Below are 19,393 nucleotides of genomic sequence, written 5' to 3'. Positions count from 1 at the left end.
TGATCTTTGGTGTTAGGGACCATCTATCACACAAGCAACCTTGCCTAGGTGGCAAGATAGAGCAGCGGAGCAAAGGGGAAGGTCTGAGATTCCCTCACGAGGCTGTTACAATGCCCGAGACGTTCACACATGATAGGTGAAATCTAAATCCAGAACTCCCAGCCCATTTGGGGTTTGTGCCCTGCCTTGTAACAGTCTGCCTGAGGTTGGTACTCGCGCTGCTCAGCCTCTGCAGGACACCTTGACACCCCAAGTGCCTGGGGGCCACTCACGAGGCAAGACAGACACTGCCAGAGGGGAACAGACCTCATCTCTGCTGGGCAGCAAGAGCCATCCAGGGGGAGTATATTCCTGGCCACCACTCACCCAAGTGCAGGAGTCAGTAGGTCTGGAGGGAGCTGCCCCTCTCTGCTACCAAGTCCAGCTTAGCCAGCCCGGGCCCTGCTCTAGCTCCATGGTGCTCAGGGCAAGCAGCCCCCTGCCAGGGCAAGGGATGATAGCAGCACAAGACAGAACCAGGGCCAAAAGGGGGCAGGGACAGACCACTGCTTGGCTCAGTGTTTGACAGAGATCCCCCAGCATGTCTAAGCCCATTTCTCACACACCAGGGCAGGGAGGGGCAGTACTGGAACAGCAGGACTGGGTGCCAACCCTAGCTCTGTCATTGGCTCCTCTCCCTGGAGTTGTGGGGAAGGGTGTCCTTGCCCACCAAACACTGGGCTAACTGGAGCAAATGTCCTACTGCTCCCCTCAACAGCCGCTCTTTCCCCCCTGAGCACTGGATGGACAGTGTTACCCACTGTTCTCACAGGCGCTGGGAATGAGCCACAGCCAGTTACAGACCCATTGTGATGCATAGCACTGGGACAGCAGGAGGGAGGGGTCATGTGTCCCCCACATCCCAGTTCCTTAAGCAGAGTCCCCGCCCCTGCTCAGGGCCTCAGTTCCCCCCACTCCCACCCTGCAAAGGAATGAGAGCCCTGAGTGAGGGGTTACTAGGTGGGAGAAGGTCCAAGAACCTGGGTTGGGTGCCCCCTAACCACCCACACACTCCCCCCGAACTCCATGCCCTGAAGCCCCATTCTCCCCCAAGGCAGGCACAGAGGAGCTGTGGCAGTGGGTGTAGGCCCTTTATTGCAGGGGTGGGTCTAGGAAGCAGACTGGGCAGTTCGGGAGCCCAGCTGTCACCGGTACAGGTAGTCAGCCTCGATATTGGCCGCGATCTCGGCCTCCCACTTGTCCCCATTGTTGAGCAGTTTCTCCTTGTTGTACAGCAACTCCTCGTGCGTCTCGGTGGAGAACTCAAAGTTGGGGCCCTGCAGAGACCAGGAGAGCAGACAGTTGCCACCAGGGCCAACGTGCCAGCAGGGCCTCACCCCCAAGACAGAGACTCATGGACGGACAGACTCCACTCCTCCCTTGCCCAGTGCAGAGACCCACCAGGATCTCCCTCCCGCCCTACAGAGACCCTCAGAGGCCAAGGTGTATGAGGGCAGGTCTGGGGAAGAGACTGCATGCCTGGCTCCCCCGGACACTAGCCCCACGCGCAGCCAGCCACATTCACCTCCACAATGGCATCCACAGGGCAGGCCTCCTGGCAGAACCCGCAGTAAATGCACTTGGTCATGTCAATGTCATAGCGGGTGGTTCGGCGGCTGCCATCAGCGCGAGGCTCAGCCTCGATGGTGATCGCCTGGTGGGGGAGGGGAGAACACGGTCATTCCCTGCCCCAGCAGCCCCACTCCAAACACACTGGGGAAAAGCAGGTGCACTGCCTGCTTGGCTGAGGGCAACACCATGCAGCACAGGCAGCTGGAGACTCTCTGCCCTGGAATGGGGCAGGGGGGCACACACTGACCTTTTGCCAAGGGGACTGGAGGAAGGGTTGGAGCCGCTGCCCGGACAGAGTCAGGACCCAGCTGTGTCAGCACCCGTGCCCGCCAGCACCTCTCCTTCCTGGGGCCAATGCAGCTCTCACAGCCCCAAACACAGGGCATCCAGACGGGAGGGAGCCTTTTGAGGCATGGGCATCCAAGCTGGGCAACAGGCTTCCAGAGGGGACCAAACCAAGGCCCCCTGGGGATGAGAGCCACGGGAGGGGAGCAGAGACCGGGGGACCAAACCACACAAGAGTTCCTTACCTGGGCTGCACCATGCCAGAGACAAGCATCAGAGAGGGCACTGGGGCTGGGAGGTGCGACCCCACATGGGCAACCCCTGGGGCGAAGGGGAGGCTCACCTGGGCAGGGCAAATGGCCTCACAGAGCTTGCAGGCGATGCACCGCTCCTCTCCAGATGGGTAGCGGCGCAGGGCATGCTCCCCCCGGAAACGCGGGCTCAGGGGACCCTTCTCAAAGGGGTAGTTGATGGTGGCAGGTTCCCGGAAGAGATAACTCAGGGTCATACCCAGGCCTAGAGGAAGAGCGAGGGGAGGTTAGAATCCAGCTGAGGAACAGCGAAGATACGAAGCATCACTCAGACCCTACACCATCTCCACAGGGGGGCCCCCCCACTGCAGTCTCACTGGCACAGGGAGGCATCCATGCCTATCAGACCCTCACAGCCCCTGTCCCCCCATTCTCAATCCCAACAACCCCCACACCAGGTCCCACCACAGCCTTCCCACTCCAGGTCCTGCCATCACCGCCCACCCCAACAGAGCCCAGGGCTCACCTCGGATGAGCTCTGTCCACAAGAGGGTTTGAGCAGCCCGGTCGGTGATGGATTTCATGTCCGATTTCAACTCCTGTACATTCACATACTCTATAGGGGAGACATAAATCATCACCCCCCTACACAGACCAACATGAAGGGGCCGGGACAGGCACCCATCCCCTGGATATGGTGCCCTGACAGCACCTGAAAGGGACTCTATGGCAGCTTGGGGGATGAAAGAGACCTAACTTGGATCGTACATTCCTTGAAGGAAGGGACTCTGGGTGCAGCCCTCTGGGGGACAGGAAAACCAGGCTCATCCAGGCCCTCCAGAAAGGGGGCTGGATGCTGTGCCCCCAAGGAGAGCTCTAGGGGCAGCCTTGGGGCGGGCCGGAAGCAGTACTTACTGTAGGACTTCCTCGAGGCCGTAACACTGAGCAGCCGGGTGAGACTCAGGCAAGGTGGTGTCCCTGGGGAACCAAGGCGAAAGGTCAGCGAATGCTTCCAGCCCCAGCGCCACGGGGCAGCAGAGGGAAAGAAGGCTCAGCCCGCAGCCTTACAGCGTGGGGGAGCTGGTGGGTCTCCCCTGCTGCTGCCGCCGTCCTTACCTGGGCAGGAAGCTCGGCCCATCATCCGCAGCGCCGCCATGCTGAGCCCAGGGCAATCCTGCAGGCCGGGGAGGAGAAGGCAGTGTCAGCTCACAACACTCAGCACCTTTGCACCTGCCCAATACGGGCCAGCCCCTGAACCCTGCAGACGGGGCTAGGGCGCTTCCCCACAGGGGTCCTGCAGCTCGCTCCTCCCGGGATGGGGGCACTTTCCCGCAGTTCCCTGCTCCGGGACAGGGACCCAGGCATCCGGGACGGTGCCCCACGGGGCCGCGTGACCTAGGACCCCTCCTGGCGGCATCTGGGTCTGGCGGACAGCAGCGAGCTAAAGGGACCCAGGCGTCCGGCCCCGCTCAGCTGCCGGGCGCGTGCGCATGCGCAGCCCCCCTGAAGGTCCCAGTGACCCGAGCGAGGCCGGGAGGACCGACCCCGGGGGAGGCTGCCGGGCCGGGGGGAGGGGAGGGGTGGGGCCGCGCGCCCGGGGCCGGGAGGGGGGGGGCGAAACTCACCCCCGTGGGGACAGCACCGGGCAGCCCTACCCCGCTCGGCTCCGAGGCTGCGGCGAGCGGGCCAAGCCTAGGTCGGCAAGCGCTGGGGCCAATCAGCGTCCAGCTCGTGTCTCATTGGCTACGGGGCCAGGCGGGAGGCGGGGCACGAGTGCTGATCCCGCAGCGCGGAGGTGACGACGAATCTCTGCGGTTAAATGATTGGCGGAGGGATGGGATTTAGGGCGGGATCACTAGCGGTGGCCTCGGTTGATTGGTGGTTGTGAAAGGTGTGGGGCGGGGTCACCTCTGGACGGCCAGTCGAATTGGTGGAGGGGGAAGGGGGCGTGGCCACGTCCAGAACGGCCTGGTAGATTGGCGGAGTGGTATGGGGGCGGGTTTACACACATAACGGACACGCGGGTTGGTGGAGAGCTGTTGGGGGGACGTAGGGCCCAGTGGGGTGGGGCGGGGCGGGGCTTTTGGCGCACGCGTGGACGCCACCTGGGGTTTGAGGCGGGGTGGTGTTAATTCGGAGTAGTAGGGTCCTGTGTGGACGGGCCTACCCGGTCTCACTTCGGTTTAGCAGCCTCTCGGGAGGCTGAATCTGTGGGGCCTGTCCTTTTGCTGATCCAGTTTAATTGCGCATCTGCAGTTAATCCGGATTAAAATTTCTGTGTAGACAAGGCTTGCATCCCCTGTGCCTTGGTTCCCCACCTGCAGCATTAGGGTGGGATCCGCAGGGCCGTACTGCACTGGAGACTGTGGGGTGGTTGGACAACAGGGGCCCAGGCAGTAGTGCAAGCGAGAGGGACCATGGAAAGAGGGGGAGACCCCATCTTGGGGGGAAGGAGGGGGGATTGTTGCTGAGGTTGGGAGAACCCCTTGGACCCCCAGGGGCAAGAGTGGCTGCCCTGTGTGATTGGTATAGTCAGCCTGTAGCCAGAGGGACCTTTCCTTTTGGATGTGGGACTCACCATGACAATGAGTGTATTGGGCGTCATGCCCTTGTCCAGGCCGGTGAGTACATTAGAGCCATGTTTGCTCCCTGTTGCTTTAGCAACGTGAATAGAGCTTGCACATGCGTCCCCCTTTGGGTGCTTGGCTTTCTGGGAGCCATTTGCAGCCCTCTGAAGTGTGACTTCCAAAGGAGCTGTTCTTGGGAGTGTTCATGCCAACCCCCTGGCTTTAGTGGGAGATGAAGGTTCTCAGCACCCCTTGAATAAGGCCTGGCCTTGCCTGAATTTGCGGACTTTTTGAGGCACTAACACAATGAGCCCTTGGCTCAGTGAGCACCTACACAATCTTGCTCTTGTGGAACAATCAGTGCTCCCACGGCTGCCCCCCAATACACTGGGATCATTTCTTTGTGGGCGCCTGCAAACTGCTGTACATCGCAGTGGTGCAGCAGTTCATGGGAGAGGTGCCCCAGGCGATGCTTTGCTGTGTGTGGCTGGGAGGAATAAAAGCCAGGGAAGCCTGGCTGCTAATGCAGGCGCCCTGGGCATGACAGCAATGGCCAGTGTGTCTAACATGTTAATTGTGGCCCAGATCGGTGTGCTGCACGCTGGGCATGGCAGGTGAGTCAGGCGCCTGGAGTGAGTGGAGGGTGTGTGCGCTCTGTGCTATGGCTAGAGGATATGCTCAGCACAGTGTTAGCAGCTAGGGCCACACACCACAGTCAGTCGGCAGAGTTAAGATGGCACAATTTTCCCTCTGTGCCAGCCTCGCCTCTGACACTGTGGCAGAAAGCTATAGGGCAGCGGTTGCCTGGCCCCCTTTTGGCTAGACATGAGCTGCTGGCCTGGGTGAGACTTGCATTAGAGGAGAGAGGCCGAGCAAGTGTGTGAATATTCAGGGCTGCCAGGAAGACCAGGGTTCAATTCCCTGCTCTGCCACAGAAGCCCTGGGTGTCCTTGGTCATTTCGCTTGTCTTCTCTGTCCCAGCTGTGCAGTGGGGTCACAACCTGACGTGCTGCACTGGGGGTGAGAGGATAAACACACAAAGGAGTGTGAAGTGTCCATATACTGCAGTGACAGGGGCTGGATAAGGACCTAAGATAGGGAGTGCAGCTGTTTACCCCAGTGCAAATCTCCTCTGACTCGTTGGGTCCCTAAGGTCCAGCCCTGGGCCAGGGGAGATGCCCAGGACAGGGAGGGGAGGTGGTGGCCACATGGCTGTGTATCCCAAATGATCTCCTCCAGCCTGCCTCAGGAGGAGCCAGATGGGGAGATCAGGGCCAGTTGCCCTGAGGCTCCTGCCTTCTCTTTGGCCCTCATGTGCCCTGTTGCTGCTCACACCCCCTTGGGAGCCCCCTGGGGGGGAGTAGCACCCCCTCAACCTTGGGAAAGCTTTTGGGTGAATGAGCTCATCCCTTCCCAGGGGCCTGTGCATCCAGGAGCCATCCCTTGTCTCCAGGGGATAGCAGGGTACCCCATCCTGGGCAGGCAGCAGCTACAGTCCTTACACAAAGTAAAACTATTTCCCCATGTTATTTCTCCCCCCCACCCCACCCCCCACTGTTCCTCTGATGTTCTTGTTAACTGCTGGAAATGGCCCACCTTGCTTGTCACCATGAAAGGTTTTCCTCCTCCCCCCCTCCCCCCCCCCCGCTGCTGGTGATGGCTTATCTTAAGTGATCACTCTCCTTACAGTGTGTATGATAAACCCATTGTTTCATGTTCTCTGTGTGTGTGTATATAAATCTCTCCTCTGTTTTTTCCACCAAATGCATCCGATGAAGTGAGCTGTAGCTCACGAAAGCTTATGCTCAAATAAATTTGTTAGTCTCTAAGGTGCCACAAGTCCTCCTTTTCTTTTTGCGAATACAGACTAACACGGCTGCTACTCTGAAAGAGGTGCTAGGGGCACTAGGAGAGATGTGCTGGGATAGCTATCCTGATAGGAATATCATGACAATACTACTGGAGCCAGGTGGGCAACCCCCAGGGGAAATTCCGTTTGCCGGTTCCATGAGCAAAATAAACTATAGCGGCAAAAGGATTTGGATGGTTTTGCTGGTCTAGCTGGGTGTGTGCCAGGGCTCTAGCTGGTATAGAAATGTGAAGAAATCACCCCCATAGCCCACATTGCTAGGCCAGTGTACATTTCTAGGGTCACTCTGGCCTCAAACAGCTTTGGCCAGCTCCAGGTGTCTGGGAACATGGGCAGGTAGGTGGCGGCGTGATGGCCCCACATGGGGGTGCTGCCAGCCTGGTGATTACCAGGACACAGGCACTTGCTGCTAGTGGGAATGGCCCATGCTCCCAGCCTGGGCACCCACCTCTCCATGCCTGGACCCTTCCAGGAAGGGGCTGTTTGCCCCACACTAAACCCCCTGCTGCAGCTCTCTGCCCCCCTCTGCTGGTTGCACTGGGTCACAGGGTTAGGGCTCTGCTCCTGTGCCCTCCAACCAGGGGCACTAGGGCATTGGTGCTTCCTGAACCTCCTGGAGGCTCTGTGCCACCCCTAAACGTTGCCTCCCTTTGAATGAGGCTCTGCTGACCCCTGTCAGTGGCCTCCTTCCCAACCCATTGCAGGGTTCCCGAGCCTGGATAACCCCCTACTCCTGATCAATGCTGGAGTGACTGACTGAGACACTACAGAACCCAGGCATCCTGAGGCCGGTCCCATGCAGCTGTAGTCAATGCTCCCCTACTGGTCGGCAAACATGGGAGGAGCTGTGGGGTGGGGCGCAGTGGGTGCCACATGGGGTGGGCTGAGAGCCCATCCAATTTAACTGCTTGCTGGCTGCTGGGGGAGGGCACTAATTGGGAGGAGCTGTGAGGACAGAGAAACAGCCAGGGGCTAGAACATGAGCAGGAGGGAACCAGCTCCAATGCAGCTGACACCCTGGGGGTCATCACCCGGCTGAGGGAACACACATACACACACACACTGGGTGGGGCAGGTAACAAGAGCTGTGGTAATGTGGGATAGGACAGCCAGTGCCAGGGGGCAGCATGCCACAGAGCAGGGGATTCCCTAGCTGGCTGGGGAGCAGTCGTGCTGGCAGACAGCATGCGGCTGCAGGCAGCTGTGGGATGGAGCTGCCCAGGACAGAGCTGTACTGGCTCTGCCATGTTATCCTCGGGCAGGCAGGGCAGCGATGCTTACCATGGCTGCTGGCCAATGTGGACGCCAGGCTCCCGCTAGGGGCAGCACAGGCTGTGGGTGAGTCCTGCTCTGGGCCCAGGAGAGGAACTGGGTGGGGTCTTTCCCATCCCTGTGGATTCCAGGACAGGGGACCTTGCCCCAGGCGCCAGGGCTGAACCCTGTAGACTTTGGTACCTCCACACATATAAAACTCTAACCCTTGAACCAGCATCAGGCTTATCTCCTTATTAGGAATGCCAGGCAGCTAGGCACCGTCAGCACAGCAGTTGTTGCAACCCCCCAGCAAGGAGCAGGCTGGGTGCTGTGCAGAGAAGAGGTAACGTCAGCGAGGCTGGGGGTTCCTGTGCCCTTCTTACTCAGGAGCCTGGTGGGTCAGCACTGCAAGAGGGTGGAGGAAGGTAATCCCATTGGGGCATTGTCAACTGTGGAGATCCTTGAGGAGAGCACCCACAGAGAGACATGGGGGCATCAGTGCTTGGAGGGCAGCAGGGCAAGGGGACTGCCCGGCCCATGTACACCTTGGCACTGACCAACTGCCCCTGCTAATGCAGGCCCGGAACAGACCCTGTCTCTGTGCTGGGAGACTTGGGCAGGCCCTGGCACCCCGTCCCTGTGCCCAGCAGCTCTGGGGATTGGATGCCTTGGTCCCTGTTCTCTGCGGTTTCCTGTTGAGGCCAGCCAGGGTGGGACACTGGGGCACTGTCATTTATCCAAGGGCCCAGTCCTTCCCCTGCAACACTCAAGTGCAGCCCGTGGGCCCAGCCTACCCTTGGGGGTGTCCAAGTCAGGGTAGCAGAGGCCCTCTGCTGAGAAGGGCTTTGAGTGGACAGAGAACCTGGAGCAGAGCAACCCTGTGGGATCTCTCAAACCCTGGCCACCCCAGGCCCCTTCAGGGCCATCCCCTGGCCACCCCAGGCCCCCTCAGTGCCCCTCCACCCCATCCCCTGGCAAGTCCATCCCCGCTCAGTGCCCCCCGCACCAGCCCGTCCCTGCTCAGTGCCCCCCACCCCGTCCTCTGGTCAGTCCAGCCCCCTCAGTGCCCCCCCAATTCTCTGTCCAGCCCGGACCCCCAGTGCCCCCACCGGCCAGCCCAGTCCCACTCAGTGCCCCCCCATCCCCTGGCAAGCCCAGCCCCACTGAATGCCCCCCCTACCTTGGCAAGCCCAGCCCCCTCAGTGCCCCCCCATCTGCTGGCCAGCCAGGCCCCCTCAGTGCCCACCTCCCCATCCTCTGACCAGCCCGGCCTTGCTCAGTGTTCTCCCATCCCCTGGCCAGCCCAGCCCTGCTCAGTGGTCCCCAGCAAGCCTGGTCCTGCTCAGTGGCCCCCCCCATCTACAAGCCAGCATCACCCTGCTCAGCTGACTCAGGCTCATGGGGCTTAGGTGTGGGGCTGTACAATTGGAGTGTAGCCATTTGGGCTGGGGTGCAGGGCTGGGGATGGTCCTGGAACCGAGGCTCCATCCCCAGCTTGGTTATCTGACCTGCTATTTTTAACCATATAGCCTGAGCCCTATGAGCCTGAGCCAGCTGAGAAGGGGCAGCTGCGGGTGTTTTATTGCAGTACAGACATGGTTTTGGGACAGCACCTCTGCTCTGCATGAATGGGACCGAACTCCTAGGCCCAATCCAGCTGGCTGGAGGAAATGAAGGGTTCACAGGATGCATTAACCCTTCACACCCTTAGCCCCAGCAGGGTGCCCCCCACCACCATGCCAGGTGTAACATTTGTAGGGTATTTCCTCTTCCCTTTACAGCTGAAAACACTCTCGCCCCTTTGGCCCCAGCAGTTCATTCAGGCCTTGCCAGGCTGTTTCCATTAGAAGCAGAAGTGGAGGCCAGGCGTCAGGGCTGTTCTTTGGTGCAATCCCGCTTCTGCCCAAAGAACGCAGGCAGAGTCCGGTCCCCTGCACCCAGCAGAGACAAACAGGAGGCAGGTCCCTTGCTCAGAAATCCAAGTCTGCCCCTCCAGTGAGCTCTCTGCCCAAAGGCAGCCCGGTCTCTGCTTCCTCCAGGGCCCCACCCTCTGCTGCATCTCTTGGAGCCTGGCTGCTCTCTTTAATTTAATTGCTCCATTCCTTTGGCCTGACTGACAGGTGCTTAGCACAGCCATTGACTTTAACCAGTTCTGTGACTTTCTATAGATCAAAGACACGGTTGTTGAAAGCCACCAACACCTTCCAGGGTAACAACATGGACGCAAACAGAGACACCCCAGGAAAGGCGCCCACGGGTAGCGACACGGGCAAGACAGACTCCAAAGCTGTGGGGTGAGGGGCCGAGTGCCTAGAGACACCAAGCTCTGAGGGTCACCACAGCTGTAGGGTGCAGAGCTGAGTGGGTGGGCTAGCGGGTTTAAGGCTTGGGGCAGCCAGATTTCCCCCCCCCACCACCACCACACAAAGGGGGCCCAGGCCAAGCCCTGCTGACTGTAGCAGGGTTAGGGGCTAGGAGGGCAGCGGCAGCGCTGGGCTCTTGCGCTAAGCCACTAGTCCCTGCCCCTCCGAGCATCTTACTGGGGAGAGCACCCAATGGCAGAGTCTCCTCCCTCCCAACCAAACCAACACCCAGCACAGGCCAGGCAGGCCCATCCTCACACTGACAGCAGGGAGCCATGGGCCACAGGCCAGTAGGGTCACACCTGTGTGGGACACAGACGGGAGGATAAATCAGTGCTCTGAACAACTGCAGGACAGAGCTGGGATAGAACCCAGGAGTCCTGGCTCTCAGCTGCCCCCAGCCTCTAACCACCAGGCCCCACGGCCCTCCCCAAGCCAGGAAAGGACCCAGGAGCCCTAGCCCCCAGGCCCCGCCACCACTCTAACCACTAGACCCCGCTCCCCAAGTGGGGCTACAACCCAGGGGTCCTGGCTCCCAGCCCCCTGCTCTAACCCAGCAGACCTGCCTGCCCCCTGCTCTTCCCACCTAACCCCACACCCCTCCCAGAGCCGGGATAGAACCCGCGACTCCTGGCTCCCAGCCCCCGCCAGCTCTGCTGGGCGCCGATGGCTCTAGTCTCCGCCCTGCCGCGGGGGGCGGAGCCGTGGCCGCATCATCCGGCAGGAAATCCCGGCGCGTGAAGGGCCACAAGATCCCACCCCTGGTTCAGCCCGGCCCCAGCCCAGCCAATCACCTTCCTCCGCCGGAGGGCCGGTGCCCAATCGTCATCAGCATAACGGGAAGGGGGCGGGGCTGTGCCAATGCAAAGAGTCGCGACGGGTTCGTAGTACGGAGGGGATCAGGAACCGGGGGCGGGGCCTGTGCCTGCTGCAGGGGCGAGGTGAACAGGTGCTGGGGGCGGGGCCCGCGGCAGGGGCAGGGTGAACAGGTGCTGGGGGCGGGGCCCGCGGCAGGGGCAGGGTGAACAGGTGCTGGGGGCGGGGCCTGCTGCAGGGGCAGGGTGGTCAGGCAGTGAGACTGGGGCTTGCTTCTTGGGGCGGTAGGGGGCAGAAGAGGGTTGTGGGATCTGTCCAAGTCGGGCCTGCCCCCTCCGCCCCTGATTTCACTGAAATTCGCAGCCCTTTGGGCCTCTCTGGGGCTGCACCACTCCACTCCCCATTTGCACCCCCTGCAAGGGGGCAACCCCCCCACTGCCTGTGCCCCCCCCGACAGGGGTCAGGGTTGGGGACTGTGGAGATGGACATGGTCAGAGGCCATGGGGATGGGCAGGGACTGCCGGGGGAGGGTGGCTAGGGGTTCAGAGGCTGTGAGGATGGACAGTGGATGCAGAGGGAGGGGGTTAGGGGCTCAGATGCTGTGGGGATGGTCAGGGGAAGAAGGGTTAGGGGATCCGAGGCCTTGGGGATGGACAGGGAATGCAGGGGGTGGGGATTAGGGGCTCAGAGCATGGGGATATGCAGCAGGTGCAGGGGGAGGGGAGTTAGAGGCTCAGATGCCATAGGAATGGGCAGGGGGAAGGATTGGTGGCCATGAAGATGGGTGGGGGTCAGCGGCTGTGTGGCTGGAGAGTTAGGGATGGGGGGGGACTCTGGGTCCTCCCAGGACAGGCTGACCCCTCCCCTCCCCCCAGCTTGAACCCCTACGTGGGTTTGGTGAGCAGCCTGCGCGCTGCCTGGCTCTCGGGGAAGACACGCACCGCTGAGCACCGGGTCTCCCAGCTGGAGGCGCTGGGCCGCTTCCTAGATGACAAAAAGCAGCCTATCCTGGATGCCATGGCCACAGACATGCGCAAGGTGAGCCGGGCAGGGCTGAGCCCAGAGCAGGGCAAGTGGGGGGCAGGTCTCCCTATAGGGCAGGGTTGGAAGGGGAATGGGGGTCTCCTGGGGGATCCCCCACAGCACAGAGAACAGGGGACGCACTGGGGTCTCATCTGCCCAGGTTCCTGGCCCACCTTCCTCCCTGCAGGAGCGGAGGGCTGTGGATTATGTGCTAAGTGAGGTGACTGCAGCATGTGGTCCCCTCTCTCCTCCCCTGGGGGCGGGACTGAGTGCGTGCAGGTGGGGGTGTTTTGGTAGGGTCTAGTTAAATGTCCTTGCTGCCCTGGGTTCTGTCAGCGAAGGTTACTGGGAGCAGCACCTGGCCCTTGGAGGGGAAGGCTGGGACGAACCTTAGTTCCCAGGACAGTTCATTTCCTGGGCTGTGATCGGCCCTGGAGGAGGCTCTGTCTCCTGCACGGACCAGCTTTGCCTGTTGGCAGAGAGTCCCCCTAGCTTGAGGAGTGGAGCTGTCGACCCTGGTCCCCATCCCAGGGCTTTCGGCTCTGTTAGATACGCCGGGCCCAGGCCATGGAGCTCTGAGACGTGCCCGACCCAGCCCTGGTCTCTCTTGTCCATGGGGCGCCAGTGCAGGGTGAGATTATGGGGTGAGGGGTCCTGGCAGCCTGTGGCACTGAGGAGACGTGCTGTGGTGACCTGCATCCACTGGCGTTTCCTGCGGGCGGAACGGCTCTGTGCCCAGGCCTGTCGTGTTGCTGGGGGCCAGCTGGGAGGTGATGAAGGTGAGGAGATCCGAGGCCAGGGATCGCCCGCCGTGATGGGTCTGATCTCTCAGCCATCCAGAGCTGGCAGAAGGCCTCATGCGCCTAGGCAGCTGTGTGAGAGTCTGGTGTCGGTGAGGAGTCCAAGTGTCTCTGGCCGGGGACTGCACTGACCCATGGAGGGACTGTTTGCCAGGGGAGATGGCACTGCATCTGCCCCCACCCCAGTGAGCTTCCCCCAGCTGGTCCCACCCCTGCCCCACTCCGCCTTCAGGGTCTGTAGTGGTGGATGGGCAGAGCTGTGTGTCCCAGGCCTTGGTGATGTCATGGATTCACAGGGTCTGGTCTATGCCCCAGTCTTTAAACAGTTGCTCGGAGGAGCCCTTCTGTTCACCGGGCCCCCAAGAGGTCCCATTCCTCCTCCAAGGCCGCGGCCTCACTGCCTCTGAGACGGAGCCTCTGGGCTCCAGCCCTCCTGCTTTACCCTGAGAGCTCTGCCCAGCGTGTCCCACTGAGCCAGACTCCTGCTCGGAGCCTTTTACCCCTCAGGGATCAATGCCTGTCTGTCAGGATCTGCGGCCATGCCAGGCAGCCCTTTACAAACCAGGTAACCTGTGTCACCTGGAATCCAGGGTCAGCAAGGCAGCAAAGCGTAAGCGGAGAGGGGGGTGTAGGGCAGAGCTCACACTGGTGGAAGCCAAAGAGCCAGCCCCTCACCCTGTAGCCCCTGTGCCATGCCCTGATCCTCTGATCTCCAGCTGCACTTGCTTTCCCCTCATCTGTGCTTCTGTTTCCCAGTAGCAGCCGCAAGCCCAGGCTGTTAATACTGTGCTCCCTGCTCTGGCTCTAGACCTGCTGCCACCCTCAGGAGCCCAGCCTGCATTGGCCTCCCTGCCACTCAGGGTTAAGGGCCCACTGGCTGGGCATCCGTAATGTCCTCCGGGGCCTCCGTTCCCAGGGGCAGGCTCCATTCAGTTCACCAGAGCAATTCTGCTCTCCAGCCAGCTGGCTATGGGATTCAGGCATCTCCAGTGCCTGGCAGTAGGATGCACTGAGGCACTCAGCATCCAGCTCGAAGTAGTGGCAGAATGGGCATGGCCAGGATGGGGGATGAAGCTACCGCTGCTCTGTGCCCCCAGCCCCCCTTCGAGGTGGAGCTCTCTGAGATTATCCTGGTCAAGAATGAGGTCAACTATGCACTCAACAACCTGTCCAGCTGGATGAAGGACGAGCGCGGGGACAAGAACCTGGTAAGGAGGAGACGTATCCTCTGGGCTGAGCGGGGAGAGAGAGGGGACATGCCCCCCCCCGAGTGAAATGGGGGGAGAAACACACCCCTAGGCCTAGGCCTGTGGCAACCGGGAACAAGCACCGAAGGCTGAACCGGGACCTGCCCCCATGGCTGAGCCAGGGCTCCTGTCCCCACGGCCCAGTTCACTCCCCCGCCCCTCAGGACCTGGGACCGGCTCCACCCAGATCCTGATGCTGAGGCTTCGCCTTCAGGTGACTCAGCTGGACACAGCCTTCATCCGGAAGGAGCCCTATGGGGTGGTGCTGATCATCGGGCCCTGGAACTACCCCTTGCAGCTCATCCTCGTGCCCCTGGTCGGGGCCATCGCTGCTGGTGAGTCAGGAAGTAGGGACATTTTCCCCCTCCACATGGTCCCTACCCCCCAGCCTGAAACCTGCTCCAGGCAGAGCTCCCAACCCCAGCACAGTCCCTACTGTGATGGGTTCTCCCTGGGGTGCCACCTGGAACTGAAATATCACTGAGCCCCCTGACCCACCAGCCTGGCCTTCCTCTTGCACTGTGCTGCTGTGACAAACTACAAAGCCCTCCAGCCTGCATTTTCACCAGCATTCACACAGGTAGGGACACACCCAGCTGCAATTACATGCAGGTTCTCTAATCACCAGCTTCCCAGCCTGGGACTGCAGAGCAGTACTGTCCTGCTCTGGTCAAATCTCGCCAGTATATGGGTTTAATACCAGGTCCGCCTCGCCCTCAATGTGAAGAGAGCAATGCACACTTGTGGTAACCAAGTAGAGATTTTCCCCAAGCGCTCCAGTCAAAGTTCATGGGTTTAGATTAAAACAAAAACAAGTTTATGAACAACAAAAGATATATTTTAAGTGATTATAAGTGATAGCAAACAGATCAAAGCAGATTACCTAGTAAATAAAAAAAACAAACTAAGCTTAATATTCTAAATAGATTGAATATGAATTAGCAGATTCTCACCCTGAGAAATGATGCAACCAGGCTGTAGATTCTTAAGGGGCAAGCTGCACTTGCTTTACAGCATGGAATCCCCAGGTCTTTCATACACAGGCTAGAAATCCCTTTAGCCTGGGTCCAGCACTTCTCCCGGTTCAGTCTTTGTTCCTGGTGTTCCAGGAGTCGTCTTGTGTGGGGAGTGAAGAACCCCAGATGTCACTCCCTGCCTTATATAGCTTTATCATATGGCGGGAAGCCTTTGTTCCCACAGCTTGGTTCACAGACCAGTTTGTGGAAAAATACTGACGTCCCAAGATGGAGTAGCCTGGTCACATGCCCTTGTAGAGTCATAGCAGCCATTACTTACAGGCTGTCTGTAGCATTCTCAGGAAGGCTCACCAGGTGTGGGTTAAGCTTCTCCTAAGGCCTGTTGTTTTTCCTAAAGTCCCATTGCCCTGAATAGGCTCTTTGCAGCCATCTATCTAGACTAAAAGCATCTTGTCTAGTGGGTGTTATCCAGGTGTAACTACATTTGAGTATAGATACATAGTATTTATAACTTCAGATACAAAAATGATACATGCATACAACTAGGATAATCATATTCAGCAAATCATAACCTTCCCAATGATACCTTACATGACCCGTCTTGCATAAAGTGCATCATAATTATGCCATCATATCATTAATAATATCACTGTGAAGAATATGGGGTGAAGTGTCACACCCACATCCTCTGGGCCAGAGCTCTTAACCCACAACCTCCCCACACTTCCCTGCAGTGCCCCCTGGTGGCAGGTCAGGGTGCTGAGGCGAGGCCCTGGGGAGGGAGGTGTCTGTGCTGCTTAGTGACATCCCGCCTGCCCCACCAGGGAACTGTGTCATCATCAAACCCTCCGAGATCAGCAGCAGCACGGAGAAGCTCGTGGCTGAGATGCTGCCCAGCTACCTGGACAAGGTAAGGAGCTGCCCCCTCCTCTGGCTCCACACCCATCTCCTCTTCCCCAGGTGCTGAGCCACTTCTGCACACCTAGCACCATGCCCGGCCCCATGCCAAGTTGGCCCCCACGCCCCAACCTCCCACACCCAGCTATCCTCTGTGCTCTCCAATACCTCGACCACTGCATCCCGCACCCACTGAGCTGCTCCCTAGTGCCCCTTTCCCCCCAATGCCCCATCAGTGCTGGTAGCCAGAGTGACAGCAACAGGGCCACAGGGAGCAGAGAGGGGAACAGTACAGCAATGGGCAGGAGTGGGGCAGAGTAAAGGGGGCAGGATGAGGATCACCCCACACACCCTCCCCTCTCCCATTGCAGGACTGCTTTGCTGTGGTGACTGGGGGCCCCGCGGAGACCACCCAGCTGCTGGAGAACAAGTTTGACTACATCTTCTTCACTGGTATGTCCCGAGTGACCCAGCCCACCCCATGATCCCCTTCCCTTCCACACCAGAGGGCACCATCCAGCCCCCCCTACACACGTCCTCTGCCTTCCCTCTCCCAGGGGGCTCCCCCCAGAGCCCATTGCCAGAGCGCACACTTGGGGCCCGGCCAGTGGCTCTGGTCCCTTCGGGGTTGTCCTGACTGGGCCAAGAGGAGGCTCTCCGGGTCTGGGATCCCAGCTGAGTGACTCTCTGAGCCCTGAGGCCCCTGAAGATGGGGGCTGGGAGTGACTGGAGCCCCAGCCAGATGCAGGGTCCTTCCCCCTCCTGGGTGAGGCCGAGGTTGCCTGCATCCTCGGGTGGAAGAGTGGCAAGTCTCTGCCCTGACACGTCTCCCCAACCCCCGCAGGCAACCTCCAAGTGGGCAAGATCGTTATGGCAGCTGCGGCCACGCACCTGACGCCGCTGACGCTGGAGCTGGGGGGCAAGAACCCCTGCTACGTGGCTGACGAGAGCGACATGCAGAATGTGGCCAACCGGCTGGTCTGGGGGCGCTGCTTCAACGCTGGGCAGACCTGCATCGCGCCCGACTACGTGCTGTGCAGCGCAGAGACGCAGGAGAAGCTGCTGCCCGCCCTGCGCCACGCCATCACCCAGTTCTTCGGCCCTGACCCCCAGGAGTCGCCCGACTTCGCCCGCATCATCAGTGACAAGCAGTTCCAGCGCATCCAGGCCCTACTGGGCAGCGGACGCGTGGCCATTGGGGGGCAGACAGATGTGAAGGAGCGCTACATTGGTGAGGGCCCTGGCCAGGGCGCGGGGCTCTGGGGATCCCATGTCAAGGTGCGGGGCTCTGGGGGACCCATTGGTAGGGAGCTGGGCTCTGGCCTGCGGATCCAGGCAGGACAGGGGGAGTCCCGATGGTGGAGAAATGAGCGCTGGGAGCTCTGGTGGCAGGGCAGGGCTGGATGGGGGCAGATCCATGGCGGATGAGGGTGCCATGTGCCCCTGTGCAGTGAGTGATGCTCCCTCCCCACAGCCCCCACAGTGCTGGTGGATGTGCAGCCGTCGGAGCCTGCCATGCAGGAGGAAATCTTCGGGCCCGTCCTGTCCATCGTCACTGTGCCCAACGTGGACGAAGCCATCGCCTTCATCAACAGCCGGGAGCGGCCGCTGGTCGTGTACGTCTTCGCCACCGACAGCAAGGTGCGGGGCAAGGATCTAGGGCTAGTTCTGTCTGAGGACTCATGCCCGGGCCCACGGCTCTATGCTGGAACCGGCCTTTCATCCATTCCCTGCTTGGGCAGTATGACCCCACCACCTTGGGGGCACTCTTCACAGGAAGTTGGCTCTGCTTGGCTCCCCGCACTCTGCCCAGGCCTGGTCACCCTTCCCGGAGGGAAGCAGCTGTGTGGGAGGGGATCTGGGCCATCTGATGTGGCAGCACTGGGGTAGCTGCAGGTGAGTATCGGGCACAAATTAGGGCTTCCTCACTTCCCATCTCTGCTTCCCCCTAGCTGGTGCACCGGGTGCTGGAGCGGACAAGCAGCGGAGGTTTTGGTGCCAATGACTCCATGATGCAAATGACCCTAATCTCGCTGCCCTTTGGTGGGATTGGTATGTCTGGTCCCCCAGCCTGCCCCTGTTCCCTGCCCTCCAGCCTGGGCTGGGCCCCGTGACTGAGCCATGTACTATGGGCAGGGCCCAGGGGGCTGGGCTCGTACCGTGGGGAGGCACGTGGCTGGGCCCCTTGACTGAACCGCACTCTATGGGAAGGGATCGTACGCTGGGGGTGGGTCGGGGCTGGGCCCCGTGACTGAGCCACTCTGTGTGGGCAGGGCCCAGTGGTCTGGGCTCGTACCATGGGGGTGGGCGCGGCTGGGCCTTGCCTGTGCCCGTATCCGAGCTCTGCTCTGTTTCTAGGGAACAGTGGGCTGGGCTCGTACCACGGCAAGTTCAGCTTTGACACCTTCTCTCACCACCGTGCCTGTCTCCTGCGCAGTATGGGCCTGGAGACCATGAACTCCCTGCGCTACCCACCCTACAGCGAGCGCAAAATGGGGCTGGTGCTCTCCACCTTCAGGATCAAGCACACGGGCACCTGCGTCTTGCTGTGACGGGCGGCTCAGCCCAGCCCAGCCACCCAGGACCACACAACTCCTGTGTTGCCTGACTGCCATACTGGGGAGGAGCAGCTGGCTTGAGCCCCTGAGCTGACCTAGGAAATCTGACCTCCCTCCCATGGGTTAAAGATACTCTCCATCCTTCCTCTTTCCCCCACTGATGAGGGAAGAAAAGGATCTGGAATGTTTAAGGCTCAATGTCCTAACACAGCATTTCTCAAACTGGGGTCTGCGAGGATACCTCAGGGGGTCCACCGGCCCTGCTGATCAACTCTTCCCTGTTCCTCCCTCAACTCCTCTCCCTCCCTCCCAGTGCCTCCTGCACACCAGAGAACAGCTGTTTAGTGGGGTGCAGAAAATGCTGGGAGGGAGGGGGAGGAGAGGGGATGGGGATGGGGTGCACTCAGGGGAGGGGGCGGAAAGAGGCAGGGAAGATGAGGGGCAGGGGCGGGAAGAGGTGGGGCGGGGGTGGGGCCTTGGGGGAAGGGGTGTAGTGGGGGGTGGAGCCTATGGCTGAGCACGGGACTTGGGGGGTCTGCAAAAAAATGTATATCTAAATAGGAGTCCTTGGGTTGCTAATGTTTGAGACCTGCTGTCCTAACAGATAAAGCACAGGGTATTAGTTGGTGTCTGCTACAGCCACCAAATCATACTAGGGCTAGCCCCCCTGCCCCTCCTCTTTTGGCTGAGGCTACAGCCCCGCTTGCTGGTCGCAGCCCCGCTGTGGCCTAGCCAGGCTGGAGGGGGAGCCAGAGAACTCCGCCCCTCCCCCTGAAGCCCCAGCTGCACAAGGTTTGAGGAGGCTTAGCCTCTATTATGCACTGCCCACGCACTAGGGAATAGGATGACCAGATCCTTACACATCTTAACATGT

General features: G+C 60.3%; 2 protein-coding genes across 5 annotated transcripts; one reads left to right on the top strand and one right to left on the bottom strand.

Moving 5' to 3' along the window:
- Nucleotides 1–1,116: 1,116 nt before the first annotated feature.
- On the bottom strand, nucleotides 1,117–3,924 carry NDUFS8 (NADH:ubiquinone oxidoreductase core subunit S8). The gene is made up of 7 exons (XM_038406171.2): nucleotides 3,773–3,924; nucleotides 3,264–3,321; nucleotides 3,063–3,125; nucleotides 2,674–2,763; nucleotides 2,240–2,412; nucleotides 1,565–1,693; nucleotides 1,117–1,316 (listed from the first exon to the last, which is right to left on the bottom strand). The coding sequence occupies exons 2-7, from the start codon at nucleotides 3,301–3,303 to the stop codon at nucleotides 1,185–1,187; spliced, it is 627 nt and encodes a 208-aa protein (XP_038262099.1). The 5' UTR covers nucleotides 3,304–3,321; nucleotides 3,773–3,924; the 3' UTR covers nucleotides 1,117–1,184.
- Nucleotides 3,925–9,953: 6,029 nt separating this feature from the next.
- LOC119857218 (aldehyde dehydrogenase family 3 member B1-like) lies at nucleotides 9,954–18,853 on the top strand. Of its 4 annotated transcripts, none has more exons than XM_043516038.1 (10): nucleotides 9,954–10,132; nucleotides 11,893–12,055; nucleotides 13,938–14,048; nucleotides 14,302–14,422; nucleotides 15,889–15,974; nucleotides 16,333–16,414; nucleotides 16,806–17,192; nucleotides 17,436–17,602; nucleotides 17,914–18,013; nucleotides 18,320–18,853. In XM_043516038.1, exons 1-10 carry the CDS (start codon nucleotides 10,056–10,058, stop codon nucleotides 18,511–18,513), a joined length of 1,488 nt encoding a protein of 495 aa, XP_043371973.1. In that variant the 5' UTR covers nucleotides 9,954–10,055; the 3' UTR covers nucleotides 18,514–18,853. The 4 variants fall into 4 exon arrangements, with proteins under 4 accessions (XP_043371973.1, XP_038261770.1, XP_038261769.1 ...); XM_038405842.1 differs by lacking the exon at nucleotides 9,954–10,132 and adding an exon at nucleotides 11,064–11,142; XM_038405841.2 differs by lacking the exon at nucleotides 9,954–10,132 and having other exon boundaries at nucleotides 11,749–12,055.
- The last annotated feature ends 540 nt before the right edge of the window (nucleotides 18,854–19,393 follow it).

The sequence above is a fragment of the Dermochelys coriacea genome, chromosome 6, assembly GCF_009764565.3.
Source record: "Dermochelys coriacea isolate rDerCor1 chromosome 6, rDerCor1.pri.v4, whole genome shotgun sequence".
Lineage (NCBI taxonomy): Eukaryota > Metazoa > Chordata > Testudines > Dermochelyidae > Dermochelys > Dermochelys coriacea.
This window is presented reverse-complemented; position numbering and strand designations above follow the sequence as displayed.